The 24,190-nt window shown below is 39.7% G+C and overlaps 1 protein-coding gene across 2 annotated transcripts in view; it reads left to right on the forward strand.

The window, feature by feature from the left end:
• Window positions 1-338: 338 nt before the first annotated feature.
• The window catches only part of LOC143038086 (CBY1-interacting BAR domain-containing protein 1-B-like), a 77,051-nt gene continuing 53,199 nt past the window's right edge, over window positions 339-24,190 (forward strand). Inside the window, exons 1-4 of one of the 2 annotated variants that reach the window (XM_076207020.1) lie at window positions 339-463; window positions 11,480-11,547; window positions 14,558-14,659; window positions 21,086-21,214. In XM_076207020.1, coding sequence (XP_076063135.1) covers window positions 11,516-11,547; window positions 14,558-14,659; window positions 21,086-21,214 — 263 coding nt within the window. In that variant the 5' untranslated portion in view covers window positions 339-463; window positions 11,480-11,515. Of the gene's footprint in view, window positions 464-1,081; window positions 1,461-11,479; window positions 11,548-14,557; window positions 14,660-21,085; window positions 21,215-24,190 lie in introns of those variants that run through there. The other variant, XM_076207019.1, reaches the window with a different exon arrangement.

Genomic DNA, 24,190 nt, shown 5'->3' on the forward strand with positions numbered 1-24,190 from the left:
TAAAGTCCAAGGAAGCTCTATTGTTTTTGTAACAACGCTTATTAACGTCACCTATAGTTGGACAATACCCGGCTCTAACTGACTGTGACTGGACTGGACAGACGACAACATGACGTCCGTCCGTACCGTATCCTAGCGGCTTCGTTCGTCAGTAGATATGCTTGTTGCAATTTTTTTTTGTTATTTATTTCCGCCGAGAAAATTGCACACTACGTTTATGTATTTTAATTTAAAAAATAATATTTAATTTTCTAATGTTATATCGCGTAGGTGTGCACAACTAAAATAAGATATTTTGGTTTGCACGAACGCTCCTAGTTGAGTGACACTCGCAAAAACGAACCTTTGAAACCCAGTAGTAATGTATACAAATATGTTGTTTGAGGTTGTCATGGTAACGTAGTGATAGTGTATGAGTCTGTGGCACGATATTATATTGGGAATACATATTTAAAAACTCTTGGTTAGTATGCTGGATGCCATTTTAGTTAACAGTTGTTGTAATAAGTGTAGAATTGGAGACATGAGATGATGAGCATAAACTTAAAACTCATTTTGGTTGGGGCAAAAAAGATTCAAATTATCAAATAAACTAAAGGAAGCACATAGGAATTTATGAAGGATTTCCAGAAAGATAGGATCATTCGAACAGTAGTAACTTTACTTGGTTTACTTGGTGGAGTTCCTAGGGCAGTCCTCGACACAGCCATAGTCACAGTGGTCTACCGCTGCTGCCAGTCCTGCTGTCCCTCCTCGCAAGGGCCAGTTGGACTGGTATTGTGTTTGAATAAAACCTACTGATGGCGGTGTAGCCTGGCGCTGGGGGCTCAACTGTCACCTTCCGTAGAAAGCTGTCCAGTGCATGGAAGGTGCCAGATGAGCCCCCCAGTGCCAGGCTACACTGCCATCAGTAGGTTTTCTTCAAACACAATACCAGACCAACTGGCCCTTGCGAGGAGGGACAGCAGGAAGGGATTGGAGATAAGTATGGTACCACATGGCTCAGTATTAGCACCAGTGATGCTTTGGTATATACCAATGGCTTTTTCTCCCCTTTGCAAGGGAGGTAGCAAAAAAAAAAAAAAAAAAGGGATAAAATCCATTCCCACCCATTCCATCCCCACATACTCCACTCCCATTCACCCCTCCCCACCTCCTTCCCTCTTATCTTGGCTTCTCCTGGATGATGGGTCATCCCCGCATCTCGCCCATTGCCCTGGGTCAGAAGTAATGTAGCAAGACATTGCTTTTCATATACATCAATGTTTTTTATATCAATCAATTATTAATGTTTTTGATGTACATGAGTGATACAGTTAATGGAATATGCAGCTATGCTGCCTTGATGATGATGTCAAGATTGTAGAAATAAATGAAAAATGAAGAGGAGTGTAAATTGCTACATGAAGACTTAGAAAAGGTTTTTTTGAATGGGGCCAGGAGTAGAAGATGAAATTTAGGTAATTGTGAGTTTTTGTCTCATCCACTTGCACAGTAATATGTATTTTTTTTTGCATCTATAGTACAACAAGTCCAACAACTTTGGTAAATTTTTAGAAGTGCATGCCTATGCATTAGAAAATTAAATATAAATTAGAATACATCAAAGTAATATATATTTTTCTTGGCTGAAATCAATAACAGAAAAAGTTGCTGAAAGCAATACACTTATGAAGTTATGAACAGAGCTGCAGTGGCTACTTGAGATGCAATCTTTGTTTTGATAGATGCAGAGATCGAAGAAATTAAAATACAATCAATTCATCAGTTCTAGCCTAACATATCTAACCTAACTTAACCTAACCTACCTATCTACTTGACCTAACCTACATTTATTTACCTTGTCTTGAATTTACCTTGAAGCGCTTCTGCCTCAAGGGGGTGTTGCTCCCCCGACGGAACTTGAGGCAAGGCCACGGTGTAGCCGCCACCTTTCAGTTTGTTGTTTGTACTCCAGCTGGTCAATAAAGGAGTTAGAATTTGCTGGACGTGATGCTGTATAACCTGGGATGCCTGGCTGATCTGGTAGGGTTGACAAGAATTTGTCAAGTTTCCTTTTGAAAACTTCCATTTTAACACCTGTAATGTTCTGTAGGTGTTTAGGTTAGTGATTGAATAGTTGGGCCCCCTTTCTTGAGATGCTGTTGTGTTGGAGCGTCTTGACTTTTAGCGGGCACTCTGATGGTAGGGTCAATGGGGTGCATTTTCTTCCGGATTAATTTTCTTGTGGGGTGATATGGGTCTTTACTGGTTTAATAGGTTCTGTTTTGGGTGGAGCGATCTGGCCTTCTAGGATTTTCCATGTATATATTATCAGATATCTCTCTAGTCTCCTCTTGATGGAGTAGAGTTCATTTTCAGCCAGTCTTTCCCAGTAATTGTGTTTGTCCACATCTTGGTGAGCTGGGGTTCTTTTGATTGTTGAGGTAAAGGTTCTCTGCAGAGCCTCCAGCTGCATGATGTGGCTTTGTTTGTATGGAGACCAAAGTTGTGAGCAGTAGTCAATGATAGGGATGACTAGGGCTTTCCATAAGGTTAGCAAGGTTTCTGGTTCTCTGGTGTGGAAGGTTCTAAGTATGTATCACATTCGTTGTCTGCATTTTGATACTGGTTTTTCTATGTGTTGTTCAAATGTAGCATCATCCGAAAGTATAACTCCTAGACCTCTTACCGATAATTGTTGTGTGATATGGTTTCCTTTTGGATCTTTATAAGAAGTTTCGTGCCTGTTCTTACCAAACTTTATAAATTAGTAATGCAGTGCCAGTAATTCCAGAGACAATCAGGGTTGTCATCATTGTTTTCAACATCCAAATCTATCAAAACAAAAATGACATCTCAAGGAGCCACTGTGGTTCCATTCATTTGTGTATCGCTCTTAGCAACTTAATCTGTTATTGATTTGCACCAAGAAAAACATATTACATCGCTGTATCATAATTTACAATATTATTATTTAATTTTCCAATGCTATATTATGGAAATGTGCACTTCTAAAAAATACCACAACTTTTCTCTGTCAACTTTTTCCTGCAGATTAACCACTTCAGTATGACTCAAATTCTTGCATGCAGCATTGGCTGCCATATGTAATTTGTATCACGCTAATTGCATTATGAAATATAAAGTCACTGCTGTATTACTCATTCTCTTTTACTCTGAGTAACGGTAAACAGAAAATGTGATCATGTGGTGACGTGCTGCTAGTCAAAACCAGACTGGCCATCACACAACTCGAACTAGGCTTATATACTCACTGTAGTTGGCAAGCGTAGTTAACAAAGACGTCCAGGCCAGCCAGCCACCATCAGGAACTCGGAAAGCTCCCCGGGCTCCCACCAGCCTCCTTTAAAAGGTTGGTGCCTAGTCGAGATGAGCACTTCTCTCTCAGGCTCAACTCCAAGCAGCAGTTCTCTCCAAGCAGCATTTATCACCAGCAAGCCACCTCAGGACCAGTTCTCCCCAGCAAGATGCCCTGGAACCAGTTCTCTCCAGCAAGTCGCCTTGTTCCCTCCTGTGGCCCTTCGCTCTCAGCCACGACACTTGATGAGGCCCTCACTCCGGACCTTCCCTCTATGAGCCCTCATTCGTGACTGAGCAGAATAACCATTAAACCTTAGTGTTATTGTGAGTCTTATTTCCCTGGCTTGTCCGAACCAAACCATGACAATCAAACCAGTTCACAGAATCTGGGGGTAACTCATGTAGAACTACAAAAAAATATATATATAATCAAGACACCAATGCTGGCATCCTCATGTACCCACTCATGCCTCATGACACCTATGTAGGTGTCATCTTACCAAAGTGATTAATATAAAGGGATGGTGAAAAAATAATTCTAGCAACCTACCCATTTCTGTTGTGGTTGGGAAATGACTAGTTTCTGCCATTGTCCTCCCCTGAATCCCCCAACTCCCCACAGGGAGAGAATCTCAGAAAATAGTGATATCTGATGGAAGGCAAAGTCACAGTTGCTTGAATCACATTAAGAATAGGGAGAAAAAAAAAGCTTCACAAAAAATAGTGGGTGAGATGAAATTTTACAAATTCTGAAATTGAATTCAGTGAAGTTAAAAGTTTTGGAAATGAAAAAAATACAAGAAGAGATTGCTAAGAGATTATCAAATGGAGATCAAACCATATGATAAGTAAGATAGAAAAAGTACCTGAGAGTCTTGAGTAGGGATCTCCTGTCTTCCCCCACCCTAAAAAAAAGGAAAAAGTTAAAGGAAATAAAAGGGGAACCTCATAGAGTGTTGCAGAAAGAAGTTTAAATGTGTGGCATGAAGTTTCTGAGAAGTATGTTAGGGGTTACAGGAGAGTGGGGCTGGAAAGGGAGCTGGCAGATAGGGCTGATGAAAGATTATTGGGATGGTTTGGAGACGTGGAAAGAATGAGTGAAGAAAGTTAGCAAAGGTGCTCTGGAAGGCAGAGGTGGATAGAGTGAACTTGAGGGGATGACTGAGGATGATTTGGATGGAGGGGATGAAAGGGGCATTGAGCAAGAGGGGGATGTCTATTGAGTAGGGAAGGGAGAAAGCACAGGATAGGGGTAAGTAGAGAATGTGTGCGTGTCATGCACATTTTGCAAATCTACACAGATTATGAATACTTATAAAATGTATAGCACCAATAATGAATTCATAATTGGGTACACAGATAACAAATCCATTAGACATGTACAAATTACTGAAGTGCCAGATGAAAGAGGGAAAAATCTGATCTCTGATATTAGTGATACTGAGGTGTGGAAGAACCTAACCCATCATTTTACAAATCTTCATAACGTGTGCATGTCAAATGGGTTTGTTATCTGTGTGCCCAGTTATGAATTCAATATTGGTACTGGATATTTTATGAATATTCATAATCTGTGCTGATTCACAAAATGTGCAGGACTTATGAATGATATTTTGATAGCACAAAGGGCTCTATTAATGAGAGGACAGGGATGGGGAGGGGGTGTCACTGTGTAAGTGAAGTGGCCCCTTCTGTGGAAATGCTGTGTTTTGAAGCATCGCCTCTGACCCAGACAATGGGCAGGGGACAGGGAAGACCCTTCATCCATGTGGAGCAGAGATAAGAGGGAAACAAATGGTGGATGGGAGTGGGTGCATGCCTTTGTCTTGGCTACCCCCCTTATAAGGAGGAAAAAGCCCTTGATATATAGAAAGGATGGTGAGAAAAAATCCATACAGGAATATGTTCAAGTTCACTCCATCCACCTCTACTTTCTCTACCTCTTTTGCTAATCTTTCTATACTCATTCTTTCCATGTGTCCAAACCATCCCAATAATCTTTCATCAGCCCTGTCTGCCAGCTCCATTTCCACCCACACTCTCCTTCTCTCCTTGCTTCTCATCATACAACTTTGTAACTCCTACCATACTTCTCAGACACTTCATTTCAAACATGTTTAAACTTTTCTTCATTGTCTTTCTTAAATTCCAAGTCTATGCCCTATACAGTGTTGTAGGCACAATCACCTCTCTATATAATCTTCTCTTTGCATCTTTTCCCAGATGCCTATTTCTCCTGACACTTTTCAATCCCATAAGATAGTTACTTTCTTCTCTCAATCTACAGTTTACCTCCACCTCACTCCATTTCCAAGCCACATGTGACCCCAAATACTTAAAAATGTCCCCTTCCTCCAGCTTCTCTCCTGTAAGACTTACTTCCAACTTGCTGCCAGCCTCTTCCCTTATACATTTCATTACCTTTTCTTTACTCATATTTGCCTTTAATTTTCTCTTATTATATACCTTCCCAAGCTCCATCACTAACTGCCTTAATCCCTACTCTGACCCTGCCACAAGCACAGTGTCATTCACAAAACAATTGGCTCACCTCCCACTTCTTTCCACTATCCCTAATCGCCCTCAATCTCATGCCCTTTATCCTTGGATTTACCTCCCATACCACCCCATCTGTGCACATGTTGAACAGGCATGGTGACATGACGCATCCCTGACACAATCCCACCTTCACCTCTTTCCATTTCCAATCCTAATACAGGCTCTACTACTGTCATAAAAAAATCTTGACTGCCCTTAACAGCTTCCCCCAATCCCATATATCTGCAGTACCTCCTGCAATGCCTTCATGTCTACCCTGTCATAAGCCTTCTTCAAGTCCATAAAGGTAAAAAAAACATCCTTACCTTTTGCCAAAGCCTTCTCACAAATCTGCCATACCACAAAATTTGATCCACACATTATGTATCTTTCCTAAACCCACACTGCTCCTCACCAATTACTCCCTCTGTTCCTCTTTTAATCCTCTCAAATAAAACCTTCCTGTAAGCTTTTTCAACTACACTCAACAAACTTATCCCTATAAAACTACTACAATCACATTTGTCCCCTTTTCCTTGGTAAAGCACACTCCTCTCTCTTACACACATATTAAACAAATTCACCTACTAATCCACTATCACTGCACTGGGGTATTGACTATGTTATTGTGCAGTATTATAGCACAGTAGCATGCAGTCACTGCTTTAGGGACTGTTTTGGGGTACCCATACAGACTAGAGTCACACATCATTTCATCACTGTTAGAGTAAATCTATACTAGAGAAATGATGCTATTCTTGTATGACAACTAACCCTGTGTTATGCTGATCTCCATAAAACTGGCCTGTACCACTTCTTTGATATATTTTTTCTTTTTGCTTCTGTCCCCTGTGGTAGGGTGAGGGAACAATTCTGCCACTGTGTTTCCCATGTGAGTAGTAAAAGGCAGCAAAATGGGAGACTGATGGGACAAGGTATCCTGTTGTCAAAAATTATCCCTTGTGAAGTCAAGGCATAAGAGGGTTTGGGAGTATATTTTTAACTAGAACTCAGTGATTTGAGTCATGAAGTGTGTGTGGTTGTGGTTTATATAAGTATATACATATATATGTATATATATATATATATATATATATATGTATATATATATATATATATATACATACATACATACATACATACACATACATATACCAAAGGCTTTTTCCCCCCTTACATGGGAGGTAGCCAAAACACAAGGCATAGAAACCACTCCCACTCATTCCATCCCCTACATACTCCACTCCCCTCTACCCTCTTCCCTCCCTCTTATCTTGGCACCTCCTGGATGATGGGTCATCCCTGAATCTTGTCCACTACCCTGGGTCAGAAGCAGTGTTGCAAGAAGACGTAGCACATCCACAGCAAGCCCGCTTCATTAATGTGGCAACCCCCCCCCCCTCTCCATCCCCTCATGCAGAAAAGGAGAAGACAGGGAGAAATCCCTTTGGGCTGCGTCAATTTACTTCTCACACATACTCCCTCACCCTCCATCCCCCACCTACTCCCCCTCATACATCACAGCATCATCCATTAAAAACCATTCATTCACCCCTATCTTCTGTCCTCTCCTGTCCTTCCTTAACAGACATTCCCCTCTTTCTCAATGCCCCTTATACCCTGTCCATCCATCTCATCCTAGGATGCCCCCTCATGTTCACTCCTTCCACCTCTGCCTTCCACACCTCTTTTACTAATCTTTCTTCACTTATTCTTTCCATGTGTCCAAACCATCCTAATACTCTTTCATCAACCCTATCTCCCAACTCCCTTCCCACCCCTGTTCTCCTTACCTCCTCATTTCTCACTTTATCTAGCCTAGTAACCCCTATCATACTTCACAGGCACCTCATCTTAAACACATTCAAACTCCTCCTCTCTTCCTCTCTTATGTTCCATGTTTCTGCTCCGTACAGTGCTGTCGGTACAATCACTCCTTCATACAATCTCCTTTTAGCATCCATTCCCAAATGTCTATTTCTCATTACACTTTTTAATTCTCCAAGACATTTACCCGCTTCTCTCAATCTACATTCTACCTCCACTCCCATTCCTCACTTTCCTGCCACATTCGCACCCAAGTATCTAAAACTATCCACTTCCTCCAGTCTCTTCCTCAATACTCACTTCCAATCTACTGCCACTCTCTCCTTTTGTACATCTCATCACCTTACTTTTACCCACATTTATCTTCAACTAACTTCTTTTGCACACCTTCCCAAATTCTGTCACTAACTTTTCACCTCCCCTTGTAGTCACTGTCACCACTGTCAGACCTCTCCCTCTATTCTGTTAGTAGTCACTTAATTTCCCCTCACGTCTTTTCTTATAAGTATCCAGTAGTTTTCCAGTACTTTTTAAGCAGTAGGCCCCATGCCTAGTTTCCTTTAGTCTCACTAGTTTCCAAGTTCATTAGGCCCCTTGCCTAGTTCTTGTCATGTACTTCAAATCATTCCTGGGGTAAAGAAATTGCATTTTTCTTCTTTCACTGTAATTTCACAGTCTTGTTACACTCAGGATCTCTCTCTCGTCTCCCCACATCGTCTCTCGAAATCCCCGTATCCTACGCTAAGCTACCTTCGTCTGACGTCACTAATTTTTCTAATCCAATCTCCTCTGACTTCTCAAATAAATGTCACTCCTTATGGGCGTGACTTTGAATTCATGCACCAATAGTTTTTTTCTCCACCTTGCTCCAATCCGGAAAGCCATTGCAATGCCACTAGCAATATCATTTACCTCAGCATTAGTCAAACGAAGCTAACCTGCGCTTACAGAGTTTTGATTACATCATCGATTATAAAACAGTCAGCACCGTCGGTGTGTTTACATAGACAGAACGACGCCTTGGATGTTATCAAACAGCAGGCAAGCAGGCGTCGAGTCTGAATTGTTGAGTCAGCATTCTAATGCCCTAGTGTTTCCCAAGCTCATTTCCATTCGTACAACTACCGGCCTCTTACAAACTTCTTCAATCCTGATCCTGCCACAAGCGCAGTGTCGTCAGCAAACAACAACTGGCTTATCTCCCACTTTTCTCCATTTTCTTTATCCATCTCCAATCCCTGACCCACTACCCTTGCATTTACCTCTTGCACCACCCCATCCATGTATAAATTGAACAGCCAGCATGACAACACATCCCTGATGAAGTCCCACCTTTACTGCAAACCACTCACTCTCTCTATTTCTAATCCTAACACAAGCTCTACTACTCTCATAAAAACTCTTGACTGCTCCTAAAAGCTTTCCTCCTATTCCATATATCTGCAATATTTCCCATAGTGCCTTCTTTTCTACCCTGTCATAAGCCTTTTCCAGATCCATAAAAGCCCAAAATACATCCTTACCTTTTCCTATATCTTTCTCATATATCTTTCTTACCACAAAAATCTGATCTACACAACCCCTACCTGTCCTAAACCCACACTGTTCCTCACCAATTACTCCCTCTGTTCCTCTCCTAATCCTCTCCAATCAAGACCCTCCCATAAGCCTTCCCAACTACACTTAACAAACTAATCCCTCTGAAACTACTACACTCACACTTGTCCCCTTTTCCCTTATGAAGTGGAAATATACAGGCACTACTCCAGTCCTCCAGCACTCTGCCCTCTCTTAAACATAAAATAACCTCACCAGCCAGTCCACCATCACTGTACCTCCTTTTTTCAGACATTCTGCTTGGCATCCATCCAACCCAAGTGCCTTACCTGCTGTCATCATCTTAACAAGTGCTTTCACTTCATCTTTCTTTATTTCTCCTCCATTTTCTTCACTCATCATGGTCATTTTCTTTGCGCTTCCTACTGCAACTACCTTTCCCTCCCTATCCTTCTTCACATTTAGCAACTCCCTAAAATACTCTGCCCACCTTCCTCTCACTGCCTTCTCTTCCATTATCATCTCTCCATCTGCACCTTTTACCTTTTCTTCTCTACTTGATTCGCCTCCTCTTCCTCTTTTAATTTCCTTCCAAAACATCTTTTTATTACTTTCAAAATTTTCTGTCATACTCTTTCCCCATTTCACATCTGCTCTCCTCTTTGCCTCTTTTATCTTATGCTTTACTTCTCTTCTCTTTACTTTGTACCTCTCATATGATTCCCTCGTCTTAATTTGTAACGAATCTATGAAAGCTTACAACTAGGTAAATACATACACACACTCACCACACACACATGCACCTACTAGACTTTATGATTTATTTATGCAAGCTTGTCATAAACTAGAAAATGTTTCCCGGTAAAAGTTGATTACAGTATTACTACATGAATGAACAAAAGAGATAAAACTGTTTTAAGTATCACACCCACACGTTTTCTTCTTGCCTTTTCTTAACAATAATGATGTGATAATAATGATAATAACAATAGTGATAATAGTATTAATTATAATAATAATATTGATAATTGGTTTTGAGTTAGCGATACAAAAAGAGAGGTATGCACATATTGTGATATTGTGTATCAGGCATTGAGGGAAAATTGCCCATCTCAGTGTTTTGATGACACCACACATGCATGCACATGCATCACTATGGACACCCAGTACAGTACAAAAAAAAACTAGAAAGAATTCAACGAGCACTAACAAAGATGGCACCAACACTTAGCATGTTGATATATGAATAAAGATTGGACAAACTAAACTTATTAACTCTGGAGCAAAAAAGAGAAAGAGGTGATTTGATAACCATCTATAGAATTATGAAAGGGATGGAAATCCTTGACAGGGATGATCTACTTAAATGGGACAGAAGAAACTTAAGGAGGACAGTTACAAAAGAGATCTGAAAAAGAATAGCTTTCCACACAGAGTGATAGGTACATGGAATAAATTGAAAGAGAAAACTGAGTGCTAAAAGTATACATGACTTTTAAGAAAGAACTGGATATTTAAAGATATAACTGCAGGTCTCTACGAGCATAGCTCTTCTCCCGCAAAATACAACTAGGTAAATACATGTGCACCTACTAGCCCTTATAATTTATTTATGCAAGCTTGTCATAAACTAAGAAATGAACAAAGGAGATAAAACTGTAAGTATAACATCCACACATTTTCTCCTTTCAGTTGCCTTGCCTTTTCATAACAATAATGATGTAATGATAATAATGATGATGATCATTGATTCTGAGTTAACAGTACAAAGAGAGAGGTATACACATATTGTGATTCATCATAATTATTGTACATCAGGCATCTCACATGAGAGGCATGAAGCATCATCGAATCATTGTGCAACTGGCAACCCAGTGTTTGCGCACGAATACATGGGTCATACCAAAGTGGTTAATGGACCCCAATGCAATGGATCCTTGATTAAGCAGACAAAAAATCTTGATGATGGTCCAATTGTCCATTGTCGTGTACAGTTGACCAATCCAAGTCTGGGCCACCAACACCAGGCTTGTTCTGTGTTGAAATTAATCAATAATACAATATTACCATATTATTTTCAGGCACAGTAAAAGAAACCAATAATTGCATATCATACTAAATAGTCAACAATAGTCATTTGTCCATCATTTACCAATCTGGTCCATTCTGTTTATATTTGGCAGGAGTAGACTGGTCCCTGTTACTCTCACTCAGCAAGTCTTAATATTGCATTCATTCAACTATTTTATTTCAGTCTGGTTATGTGCCATTTGATCTTCATTACATAATCATGTTTGGAACCAACAGTCTTAGCCGCACACAGTAAGTACCAGTAATGTTTGTACCATTTTGTTCACAGGATTACACCATGGTGAAATATTAGCTTCAATTCACCAAATGGTATTGAAGTGTCAATACTGTTTTCTTTATCATTAGTAGGAACATATGTAGTCATTGAGTATTAAATGTTCAAGCACTTTTTTTTTTCCCTAGCATTTGAAGATGATATAGACTTTCATTAGAGTGTTGATCAGGGATTCCATTTACATAACCTAATTATAGTATACAGGAAAGGAACTATACTCAATGGGTGCTGTTTTTTATTCTCCAATTGTCTAACCTAATTTTGAATTTATTAACATACCCTGCTTGGGCTGTATCATCCTCCAGACATATAGTCTTTTTATCAATTTGTTCTCATGACCTCATGATGTCTTCCTGTTTCAAACCAAAAGCTACTCTTTGTTAGTTTTGCTCACCCCCTTTTGTGACCTGAACACTACTGTGAAGCCACCATTTTTTTTTCTTTAATGATGGCGGGTCTAGTGCTTCTACTTTCTACTTGTACAGTTTATCTGTAAAGCTAGGGATCATTTTGTTTGCTACTGTTTGCATTCTTTCAATTTAATGTATACCTTTCATTTAGTCTGGCACTTGGATGCATCAATGGCTTGTGACAATGAAATGGGGGGATTGTATGCATAAATGACAATAGCAACATGCACATCATCCACCACATTTTATATTCTAGAGATACAGTGGCTGTAGTTTCATACATACATACATACACCAATGGCTTTTCCGAATTATAAGGGAGGTAGCCAAAAAACAAAGGCATAAAATCTACTCCCACCCATTCCATCCCCACATACTCCACTCCCATTCAGCACCCTCCCTCCCTCTTATCTTGGCTCCTCCTGGATATGGGTCATCCCTGCACCTCACCCACTGTCCTGGGTCAGAAGCAATGTAGCAAGATACAGCACATCCACAGCAAGGCCACTTCATTTAACTGATGACCCCCACTCTCCATCCCCTCATACAGAAAAAGAGATGGGGAGAAATCCCTTTGGGCTGCATCATAATCTCATTCACACTTACTCCCTCAACCCCCCCCCCCATTCCCTGCCCACTCCCTTCCATGCATCACAAACACCATCCATACACAACCATTCTCCAATTTTCCATATCTTCTGTCTTTTCCCTTCCTTCCTCCACACATTCCCCTCTTTTCCAATGCCCCATTTACCCCATTCATCCATCTCATTCTTGGTTGCCCCCTCATGTTCACTCTTTCCACCTCTGCCTTCCACACTTCTTTTACTAATCATTCTTCACTCATTTTTTCCATGTGTCCAAACCATCCCAATACTCTTTCATCAACCCTATCTCCCAACTCTTTCTCCACCCTGGCTCTCCTCCTCACCTCCTTGTTTCTCACTCTATCCAACCTAGTAACCCCTACCATACTTCTCAGGCATTTCATCTCAAACACATTCAAACTCCTCCTCTCTTCCTCTCTTATGTTCCATGTTTCTGCCCCATACAGTGCTGTCGGCACAATCACTCCTTCATACAATCTCCTCTTAGCATCCATTCCCAAATGTCTATTTCTCATGAAACTTTTTAATCCCCCAAGGGATTTACTTGCTTCTCTCAATCTACATTCTACCTCCACCTCCACTCCTCCCTTTCCTGCCACATTTGCACCCAAATATGTAAAACTATCCACTTACTCTAGTCTCTCTCCCTTAATACTCATTTCCAGTTTGCTGCCACATTCTCCTCTTGTACATCTCATCACCTTACTTTTACCCACATTTATCTTCAACTTCCTTCTTTTGTACACCTTTCCAAACTTTCGCTAACTTCCTCAATCCCACCTCTGATCCTGCCACAAGTGCAATGTCATCAGGAAACAACAACTGGCTTATCTCCCATTTTTCTCTATTTTCTTTAACCATCTCCAGTCCCTGACCTATTACCCTTGTGTTTACATCTTGCACCACCCCATCCCTGTATAAATTGAACAGCCAAGGCAACATAACACATCCCTGGCAAAGTCCTAACTTTACCTCAAACCACTCCATTTCTAATCCTAACACAAGCTCTACTACTCTTGTAAAAGCTCTTGACTGCTCTTAACAGCTTTCCTATTCCATATATATGCACTTCCTCCCACAGCACCCCCTGTCTGTGCTGTCATAAGCCTTTTCCAAATCCATACAGGCCCAAAAAACATCTCTACCTTTTCCCAAAGCTTTCTCACATATCTGCCTTACCACAAAAATCTGATCCATGGAACCCCTACCTTTCTTAAACCCACACTGTTCCTCACCAATTACTCCCACTGTTCCACTCCTAATCCTCTCAATCAAAGCCCTCCCATAAGCCCTCCCAACTACACTCAACAAAATGATCCCTCTGAAACTACTATGCTCACACTTGTCCCCTTTTCCCTTGTAAAGTGGAACTATACAGTTTATTCTTAAAGTTGGGAACTATTTTGTTTGCTACTGTTTGCATTCATTCAATATTATGTATATCTTTCATTTAGTCTGGCACTTGGATGTCAGTGGTTTGTGACAATAAAATGGGGGGGATTGTAAGCATAAATGACAGTGTCAGCATGTACAACATCTACCACATTTTATATTCTAGGGATACAGCGGCTGTAGTTTCATGGAATACGTAAATAAGGTTGTGTATATGGACACTACATAATATATGTTTGCAACCCCCTTTTCATTGCCCCAAGCTGTCACTGCTTGGGTGCTTCTTAGATTTATGGTCAGTTAGTCAATCCATTGCCCTAGGTCTCCCCTGTAGGAGACCCACAGCTCTCAAATAACCAATAACAATCACTGGATTAACCCACGCATCACTCAATAACACAGTATCTCCTCCTTGATTGACTTGTGGGCCAATCCAATGGCTGCTGACAATTACCTGGGACAAGTGGATCTCCTGCAAGAGAGACCTGGGGCGGTGGATAGATGTTTGTTTAATTGCTTACATTTTACTAATGGTACATTTGTTTTATTTCCAATAGCACTGTACAAACCAGGTTCATCCAAGATCGAATCACCAATGTAGAAAAATATTTTGGACTACTTTGTGCTGCACTTGGGGGATACACAAGAAAGACAGCCAGGTAGGCAGATAAAAATGTAATTATTTGTAAATTCATATATAAAGTGTCCATAGTATTGCATCATTAAATAATTGTTTTGTACATGTGTAGTCTTATTTTGTTCATCAGATTTATTCATAACATTGGCATATTTATATAATTATATGTTTATTGAGAGCATTTGATTTGTTGAGTTTGTTCCTTACTGGGACCAATAATGGATGACTGCTTATCGTGGTCCTATGAAATAGACAGAGAAGATAATTATCTTCCTACTGCTTATCTTCAAAACCCAACATCCTCACCTTCACCTGGAGGTGCATCTTGACCCAAGATCTCTCTTATAAATTTTTTTCACATAAGAAGAGCTGACAGTCAGCAATTGTTTCCATCCTCCTTCTTCTCCTTTTCATCCTATTCTTCCTTCTCCTGCTAGATAGAAACATGGAAAGATAGCCACAAGTGTGAGAAATGGGCTTCATTGTAAAAAGATACAAAGTATTGGAAGTGGGCTAAAGCTGAAGAAGATCATCAATGAATTGCTCAGTGAGACTTACAAAAACAAATGAAGGCAAAGCTCTAAGAGTAGTAGTCATGGATAATTTATCCCCTGACATATACATCAGCTAAATTGTGGGCAAGATAGGATTGATGATGAACATAAAAGTGTTTTTTCATTGCTTAGACAGGGAGCTGATAAAAAAAGACCATAGAAAGCCTGATCTACTCTAGATTAGAACATGCAGTCTCAGTGTGTTCACACAGGATATAAACAAGGTTGAAAGGCTACAAAAAGCAGTGACCAAATGATTTTATTTTTAGACTAGAAAAATTGGACCTGTCATCATTAAAAGAAAGAAGAGAATGAAGGTGTCATGAGGCACGAGTGAGCATATGAGGATGCCAGTGTTGGCATCCTGATTATATTCATTTTGTAGTTGAAGCCGAGTGATCCCCGTATTCTGTGAACAGGCTTGATTGTATTTTCTGTGGTTATTAACATTCTGGGTGAAAGAAAATGAGTATAACAGCTGTAACTTTATATTTTATAACATGCATATTATGATACATCATCGCACACAAGGCAGCCTAATGAAGAGATTAAAGTAAGTGGACAAAACTGACAGAGAAGCTTTGGGATAAGAGAGCATCACAAGGTCATGAAAACAAATTGAAAAAAGACAATTTTCTACACAGATGTATCAACTGAAATAGCCAAGAAGATGATGTAACAAGCTTAAATCATAAATGTTTTCAAAATTAATTATAATGGAGAGAAGCTGGAATCCCAGAAGTATAACCTCTTCCTTGTATACTCTACTAAAATTGTGTTCTATAATATACATATAACTGTAGTACTATAGGTCCTTTAATACTATAGGTCTAAAGGTGAGTCAAATAGAGAAGAAAAGGTAAAAGGCACAGATGGACAGATGTTAATGAAAGAGGAGTCAGTAAGGAGCTGTTGAATGTGGAGGATGATAGGGAGGGATTGGTGGTAATAATGGGAGGTGCTAAGAAAATGACAGTAAAGGGAGAAGAAAATGGAAGAGAAGAAAGAAAAGATGAAGTGCAAGTAGTTTTGAAAATTATGAGAGCAGGTGTCATGTGAAGTGTCTGAAGAAGGAAGGGACAGTGAAAATGGACTGGCTAGTGAGGTTGTTTAACATGTGTCTAAGGGAGAGTAGCCTGCCGGAGGACTGTAGGAGTGCCTGTATAGTTCTATTTTACAAGAGAAAAGGGGACAAATGAGATTGTAGTAGTTTTATAGGGATCAGTTTGTTGAGTGTAGTTGGAAAGGCTTATGGGAGGGTTTTAATTGAGAGGATTAGGAGAGGAACAGAGGGAGTAATTGGTGAGTAACAGTGTGATTTTAAGAAAGGTAGGGGTTGCATAGATCAGATTTTTGTGGTAAGGCAGATATGTGAGAAAGCTATAAGAAAAGATAAGGATATTTTTTGGGCCTTTATGGATTTGGAAAAGGCTTATGACGGTAGACAGGAAGGCACCTTGGGAGGTATTACAGATATATGGGATTGAGGGGAAAGCTATTAAGGGCAGTCAAGAGTCTTTATGAGAATAGTAGAGTTTGTGTTAGAATTGGAAATGGAGAGAGCAAGTGGTTTGAGGTAAAGGTGGGATTTCTCCAGGGATGTGTCATGTCGCCATGCCTGTTCAATGCCTTTATAGATGGGATGGTGTGGGAGGTAGATGTAAGGGTAATGGGCAGGGGACTGGAGATTGTTAAAGAAAATGGAGAAAAGTGGGAGGTGAGTCAGTTGTTTACGGGATGACACTGCATCTGTGGCAGGATCAGAGAATTAAGGCAGTGACAGAGTTTGGGAAGGTATGTGATAGGAAAAAGTTGAAAGTAAATGTGGGTAAATGTAAGGCAATGAGATGTACAAGGTGAGAGGATGGCAGTGAGTTGGAAATAAGTCTGAAGTGAGAGAGGCTGGATGAAGTGGATAGCTTTAGGTATTTGGAGTTGCATGTGGCAGGAAAGGGAAGAGTGGAGGGAAAGTAAATTGTAGATTGAGAGAAGCAAGTAAAAGCCATGAGGGGTTAAAAAGTGTAATGAGAAATGGGCATTTGGGAATGGATGGAAAGAAGAGACTATATGAATGGGTGATTGTGCTGGTAGCACTGTGTGGGGCAGAAACAGGGAATTTAAGAGAGGCAGAGAGTAAAAGTTTAAATGTATTTACCTAGTTGTATTGTACGGGATGAGAACTATGCTTGTAGTGACCCGTTTTTGTATCTCTCCTCATCCAGTTTATTCTAATCTTGTATAGTTTTGGCACTCACTGTTTCCCCGTTTAGCTTGTTCCAGACATCAATCACTCTATGTGGGAAGCTATTCTTTTTTCAAATCTCTTCTGTAACTGTCCTTCTTTAGCTTCTTCTCATGTCCTTTTGTTTCTCTTCTGTCCCATTTTAATGAGATGAAATGTCTGAGAAGTATGGTAGGGGATACAAGGTTGGATAGAATGAGAAATGAGGAGGAGAGTAATGGCTTAGAGTTGTCAATTAAATGAAGTGGCCTTGCAGTGGATGTATTGTGTCTTACTACTTTGCTTCTGACCCAAGGCAGTGGGCAGGATACAGGGATGACCTGTCATCTATGAGGAGCTAAGGTGAGAGGGAGGAAAGGGTGGTAGATGGGAGTGAGTATGTGACTTTTGTCTTTGCTACCTCCCTAGTAAGGGGGAAAAAGCCCATGGTATATAGATAGACTAAAGGTCCTGGTGTGGTGACATCTATGTTTTGGGACCAACCCCCAACCCCAAAAGTTGGGGGCCAAACTGTCACAAGAAGCCCTTGCTACCTGTTCTTACACAAGTGGTACCAGTCCCTGGGAGCAGCTTTGATTACCCAGGGAAGTACCACAACTCTTTTCCCAACAATGTACCTTCAAATTTTTTCTGCACTGAGGGGTGATTCTCAGGTGATCATCCCTCTTCAACTATTAGCCAGATATATAGAGAGCAACTCAAGGCCCATCACAAACTACACATGCTCAATGTGCTCCAAACCCATCACCTCAAGCTGACAGGGCTCAATTCAGTGCAGTTCATACAAAAACTGGGCCCACCTCACTTGCACAGTATTCGCTAATATAAAACACTACACAAAGACATGGACCTGTTCTACATGCCCATCCATAACCTCACTCACACCATCCCACACCTAGCCTAGTACTCTTTGGTACTGATTCACCTAAAGATAAGTACCAAAAGGCATGATAAAAGAGACTTCATGGTGGCATATATTTCCCCCAAGACAAGAGCTTGGGATGAAACTGAATATCAAGAAATGTTAATGGATACAACTCTTTTCCTAAAGAACAATATAACATAGTAGTAACATAGTTCTTATTGGAAATCTTAATTGTGATGAGATCAACTGGGAGGATTGGGAAGCAGGTGACAAAGCAGATTCCTGGGAAAATACCTTGTTGAGTATAGCAATGGAGAACACAATGACCCAGTGGGTAAAGGAAGACCCAGGTAAAAGGAGATGACACTTCCACAAGATTAGTTCTATTACTAACCAAACAGCCAGACATCATCAGTTCTCTGAACTAGCTTTGCCTAGTAGGAAAAAGTGACCATGTTACAATTGAAGTTCAGCTGGAGGATGAGGAAATAAGAGCCAAGGAATGAACTACAGAGACAAGGGAGACCCAATTTTAGGAAAGCAGATTATTTAAGGTTGAAAAAATTAATTGAAGAAGCAAACTGGGAGGAATCCATGAATACCATGGGAATAAAGAAGAAATGTGAAGTCTGTCTTGACATTTACAATGAGGGAGTGACCAAACATGTACCACAGACTAGAGAAAGGAAGCAAAAACAGGACTGGTTTAACAAAAACTGTGAGATTGCAAAAAGGGCCAGGGATGTGACTTGGGGAAAATGGAGGAAGGAAAGAAGCAGTAAAACAAAAGAAGCTTACAAACAATCTAGGAATGACTATACAAGAATTTGCAGGGAGTGAGAAAGCAATTTTGAAAGAGGTGTAGTAGATAAATGCAAAGATGAACCAAAACTTTTACAGGTTTATAAATGGTAAATTGCACCACAAGGAAGAAATCGCTGAGTTAATAGTAGATAGTGAGGTCTTTGAAGAGGCCTCAGCTCAGGCAGAAATAATGAATGAAGATTTCCAATTGGTCTTTGCAAAAGAGTGCAGTTTTTTGTAGAAAAGCGAGGGGATAAAAAAATCAGGTTTAGTAGATATAAATGTAGAAGTGAGGGAAGTGCTCAATCTCCTGGGATCATTGGATGTGACAAATGCTTCAGGACCTGAAGGGATCTCAAACTGGATTCTTAAAGAATGTAGGGAACAACCTGCAGACAAGATCCACAGTCTTATTACATGTTCACTGAAGGAAGACATTGTGCCGTTTGATTGGAAAAGGCAAATGTGGTTTCAATTCACAAAGGCAGAAACAAGGAAACACCATTAAATTATAGGCCAGTATCACTAACCAGCTCAATAGTGAAATTATGTGAAAAGATTGAGAAAGATTGATGGACCAAATATCATGAAAAAATTAACACTGACAGACAGTCAGTTTGGCTTTAGATCTGGAAGGTCATGAGTGTCAAATTTTTTAAGCTTCTACATGAGAGTGATTGATGTGCTACAAGAGATGGAGGGGTGGGTTGCATGTACCTGGACCTAGGAAAGGCATTTAATAAAGTACCTCACAGTTGCCTTATGTGGAAATTAGAGCATATTGGAGGACTGAGAGGCAAACCACTAGAATGGTTTAAAGACTTTTTGAAGGAAAGATACATGAGGACAATAGTGAAGGATAAGTGGTGAAGCTGGAGAGCAGTAACAAGCAGAGTTCCACAAGGTTCAGTGCTTGCACCAATAATGTTTCTTGTCTATGTTAATGACATGATGGAAAGGACAACAAGCTACGCCAACTTGTTTGTAGAGGATGCAAAAATCATAATAAATACTCTCTTCCTCCTCAACCACCAGACACTAGCCTCCATCAACAAACTGAAAGACAGCACATTGCTGCATGCCAGACCCCTTGATATCCATCCCTCTGAATCCCCTCTCTCCTGAGAGGACAGGGCTCACCTGGCCTGACTGCATTGCAATCACCATCCAGCCCTTCGAAGTTACTAGAAGGGACTGGATGACCACATTGCAGGCAACTCTCCAGGATGCAGCATTTCACCCCATACCATACAACACCTTATGGAAGATTGTATTGTACACAATCATTCATGCCAAAAACACAATATACATTCCATAAAGGATTTGTGAGAAAATTCCATTCTAGCCATGGTGTTCCTCAGGAAGATGGGACTGCTCAGCCAGGCAGTCCAGGGAATGACAACAACAACAACAATTGTATAGATATACTTATACAATACATGCAATATTCCAGAATTTCTTCATAGAGAGATCTGTAAGACATATCAAGGAATACTGACCACTGTGAAGCTATGGTTTTTCATTCAATTACTATTATTCCTATATTCTTTCACACTTGTATACCACACATCATACCACTGATCTCCTTTCTTTTGTTAATTCCTTTGGTTGACTTGTATGTTCCTTTCTATGTTGACTGCTCATGGAGTATTCCCATAGCTTAAGGATACTCTTCCCATATATACCTACTCCCAACCCAAGACCATGAACCTAAAATATTTCTTAGCAGTGGCACAGTATTGTCCATAAAGGTAGAAACACTGGTGAATCAGTAACAAAAATACAGATAATTTATACCATAGGCAATATTAATAAATACCATTGAGGCATAGAATATTACATCAAGAAGTATAACTATGATGTTATCCTAATGGATATATCTGTGATGCTTTAGTATTCCCATTTCTTGTAGTGTGCTTGAACTAGGTATGAAGAAAGTGTGATACCTAATTCAGAGAGACTAATAATAATTTATTTTGGTAGAGTGAGAGACAAAGGTGATGATGTTGCCAGAATTCTTCAGGAGTATGGTGAATCAGAGGTTCTTAACAAAACACTCCAAAATGCACTACTTGAGTTTGCTGATACCTTGGCTGCTGTACAAGACTATAGGTAAGAATATAATAATTTGTCTGTAGAAATTATCTGTATTTTGCAACTACTTTACTTAGGGAATACTGTGGGTTTAGAAAAGGAAGAGGTTGCGTAGGTCAAGTTTTTGTGGTAGTACAGGTATATGTGAGAAGTATTTAGCAAAAGGTAAGGATTTTTTATGTTTTCATAGACTTGGAGAAAGCATAATATAAGAGGAGCTAAGATGAGAGGGAAACAATAGGTGGTGGATAGGAGTGGGTGTTTGTCTTGACTGGCTACCCCCCTTCTAAGGGGGAAAAAGCCCTTGTTATAAAGATAAATAGATTCTACTAGACACATTAATATATTTTTCTTCCTCTTTTAAATAAAAATTGTTTCCTAACCTGGCCCATGTTAAACCATCTGTATTGTTATATGCCATTTTTAAGCTCTTTACATTATCTTTTCTTATTTTTTCCTTTTCCCTGATTCTGTCCTTAGCTATCACATTTTGAGAGTAGCCAGTGGTGTTGTTTTTACCATTTCTTCCCCTCTGTTGCATCTGCTCTTTGCCAGTCAAAAAATTTTAAAGGTCAACTGAGAAAGGTTTTGGATTTCTTTATATTATGTTATTTCATTTATGAAAATATAACTTAAGAAGAAACTAGAACACTAAAATGCACATTTCTAGCATTTTATAGTCTTTATTTTATTCAAAAAGCATCATATTAAAAGTGCCTCTTAGCAGATGAGCTTTTCAGGGTCATATTTATATTTTCCACTGCTAGGGCACTGATGACGTAACAGCTGTTGTTTACATTCTTTGGGATAAGATATAGCCCATTGCACCTCTCCATTTTTTCCAGTTTTCTGCTTTTTACATGAATTTTCATTGAAATGAAGGGCAGCAAGTAGTAGTCTGAAAGTGGAAAATTAATAATGATAATTTTCAATCACCATGCATGCATTTTACCATTCTCAATATGAATTCAGCCCCCTTGTGCCTGAATTACCATAGTGAAATTACATCAAGAGATGTTTGAAGTTACATATGTACTTGCCTTCCTTTCATTGCTTCATAAAAAAGTGCTGGGACTTGGGAGCAAAGAAGCACACAACCTTGTGATACGATTCCAGTGCTGATGTTTGTTGACAAGGCGAGAGCTGACCGATATCCTTGAGAAGTGCTTTCTGCGTTACTATGAGCTCAAGCTCTTTGTGTGCTTTTGAACCTGAAAGCAAGATGATAAGCAGGTTGTTGTGTGGTGCACGATTGCTAAGCAGATTACATCTATGAAGCAAGTGCAAAGCTAAAAAAAATGGTGCTCTGTTGGTAGTAGCTACTATTCCCCGTTATTTTCATAAATTTCTTCTTTCGTTTTTATTTCTGGTTTCCATCACCTGTAGTGCAATAGGGAGGGTTTACTTGCCAGTTTGGCTTTCTATATGTCTGTCAATATTGTTTATCCTGGCTTTAAGGATTTTTTATTGTTTTGAGACCCTCTAGGTTTAAGTTTAGCTTTTGCAAGTATGATCGAAGTTGCTTGGCCCAGTAACTTCCCTGTCTTTCAAATAGGTCTTGAAAAATGAGCTTGACTACTTTGTTCTGCCCACCTACAATGATGTGTCTGGTGTATGAGAGCTTGTTTTGCATATCTCTAGTGTAAGCTGAGGAAGATCCGATCTCTGCTCTCAGGGCTGCTGCTGGTGTGTAGTGTGGTGCTCTGAATATTATTTTGTATGCCTTGTTCTCTATTATCTGCAGCCTGTTGAGTTCACTTTTTGTGAAGAAGATTGCTTCAGTTGAGTGGAGTAGACTGGGAATGGCGACATTTTTCCAGAACACTTTGTCGATGCTGATCCTGTTGCAGCTTCTTGCCGTTATTGAGGCTGTTTGATTAGCAAATGAGTTTGCTTTGCAGAAAATGTTATTTATGTGTTCTTTGAGGCATTTCCTCTTATTTGTTATTTTTATTTCTAAGTATGTTATGGAGTCCATGACTTTTATTCCACTAATTTCTTTTGGGGACTCTGCTAGATTGTAGGTTAGGATATTGCTCTTTGCTTTGTTTATTCTTAAACCACATTCTTCTCCAATCTCAGTTAGCAATGTGAGTGCTTGTACCGCTTTATCTACAGAATTTGTTTGTAGGAGTCTGTCATCAGTAAAGAAGATTGAAGTTGTGTGATGTGGTTTTTGAAGCCTTCTAGATGGAGGTCTTAGTTGATTATCAGATATGTTATCAATAGGAAAAATGTGGTGGAGCCATTGCATCCTTGTCTGACACCACTGGTGATTTGTATTTTGCACGTTTCTTCATTATTTATCATTATCTTGACATCATCTCCTTGGTATATGTTGGCTATTGTATATATGATGTCTGGGTGGATGTTTGAATTTTTAGTGTTTTTATTAGGGTTTCCCTTCTTACACTGTCAAAGGCCTTGGTGAAATGTATTGAAATGACAATCAGCGGTTATTTATTCTTGTAACTTTCTATGATGCTGTATTGTAGTATGAAGATGTTGTCAGCTATTCTTCTCTTTGATGTGAAACCATTTTGTGTTTCTAGTAGGTTTTGATTTTGGTGGAGGTCTTTTTCTAGTTTTTCTTTGATAATGCCCATTAGTATTTTGTAAGATGTGTCTAGTAAGGATATTGGTCTGAAGTCCTTGATTTGTGGGGGTTTTTGTTTTTGGGATGAGCTCTGTTTTTGAGGTCTTCCAGTTTTGAGGTACTTTATTTTGTCTGATTATTGAGTTGTAGGCCACTACAAGTTTTGTTGTGGCTTTTGTGTCTTTTATTATTTTTTCAAACATTTCAATGCTTAACCACTTCACTCTGGGCCAAAATCTCGTGGGCAGCATTAGCTGCCAGACGTACGATGTTGCGTCATAATACACGCATCATAAAAAATAGTCACTGCTTATATCGATCGTTCTCTCTTTCACCCGTGAATTTTGATAACCATAGAAAATGTGATGAAGCCAGTTTAGAGAGTATGTCAGTTACGC

The sequence above is a fragment of the Oratosquilla oratoria genome, chromosome 23, assembly GCF_046742065.1.
Source record: "Oratosquilla oratoria isolate Oo_2021 chromosome 23, ASM4674206v1, whole genome shotgun sequence".
NCBI classification, from domain to species: domain Eukaryota; kingdom Metazoa; phylum Arthropoda; class Malacostraca; order Stomatopoda; family Squillidae; genus Oratosquilla; species Oratosquilla oratoria.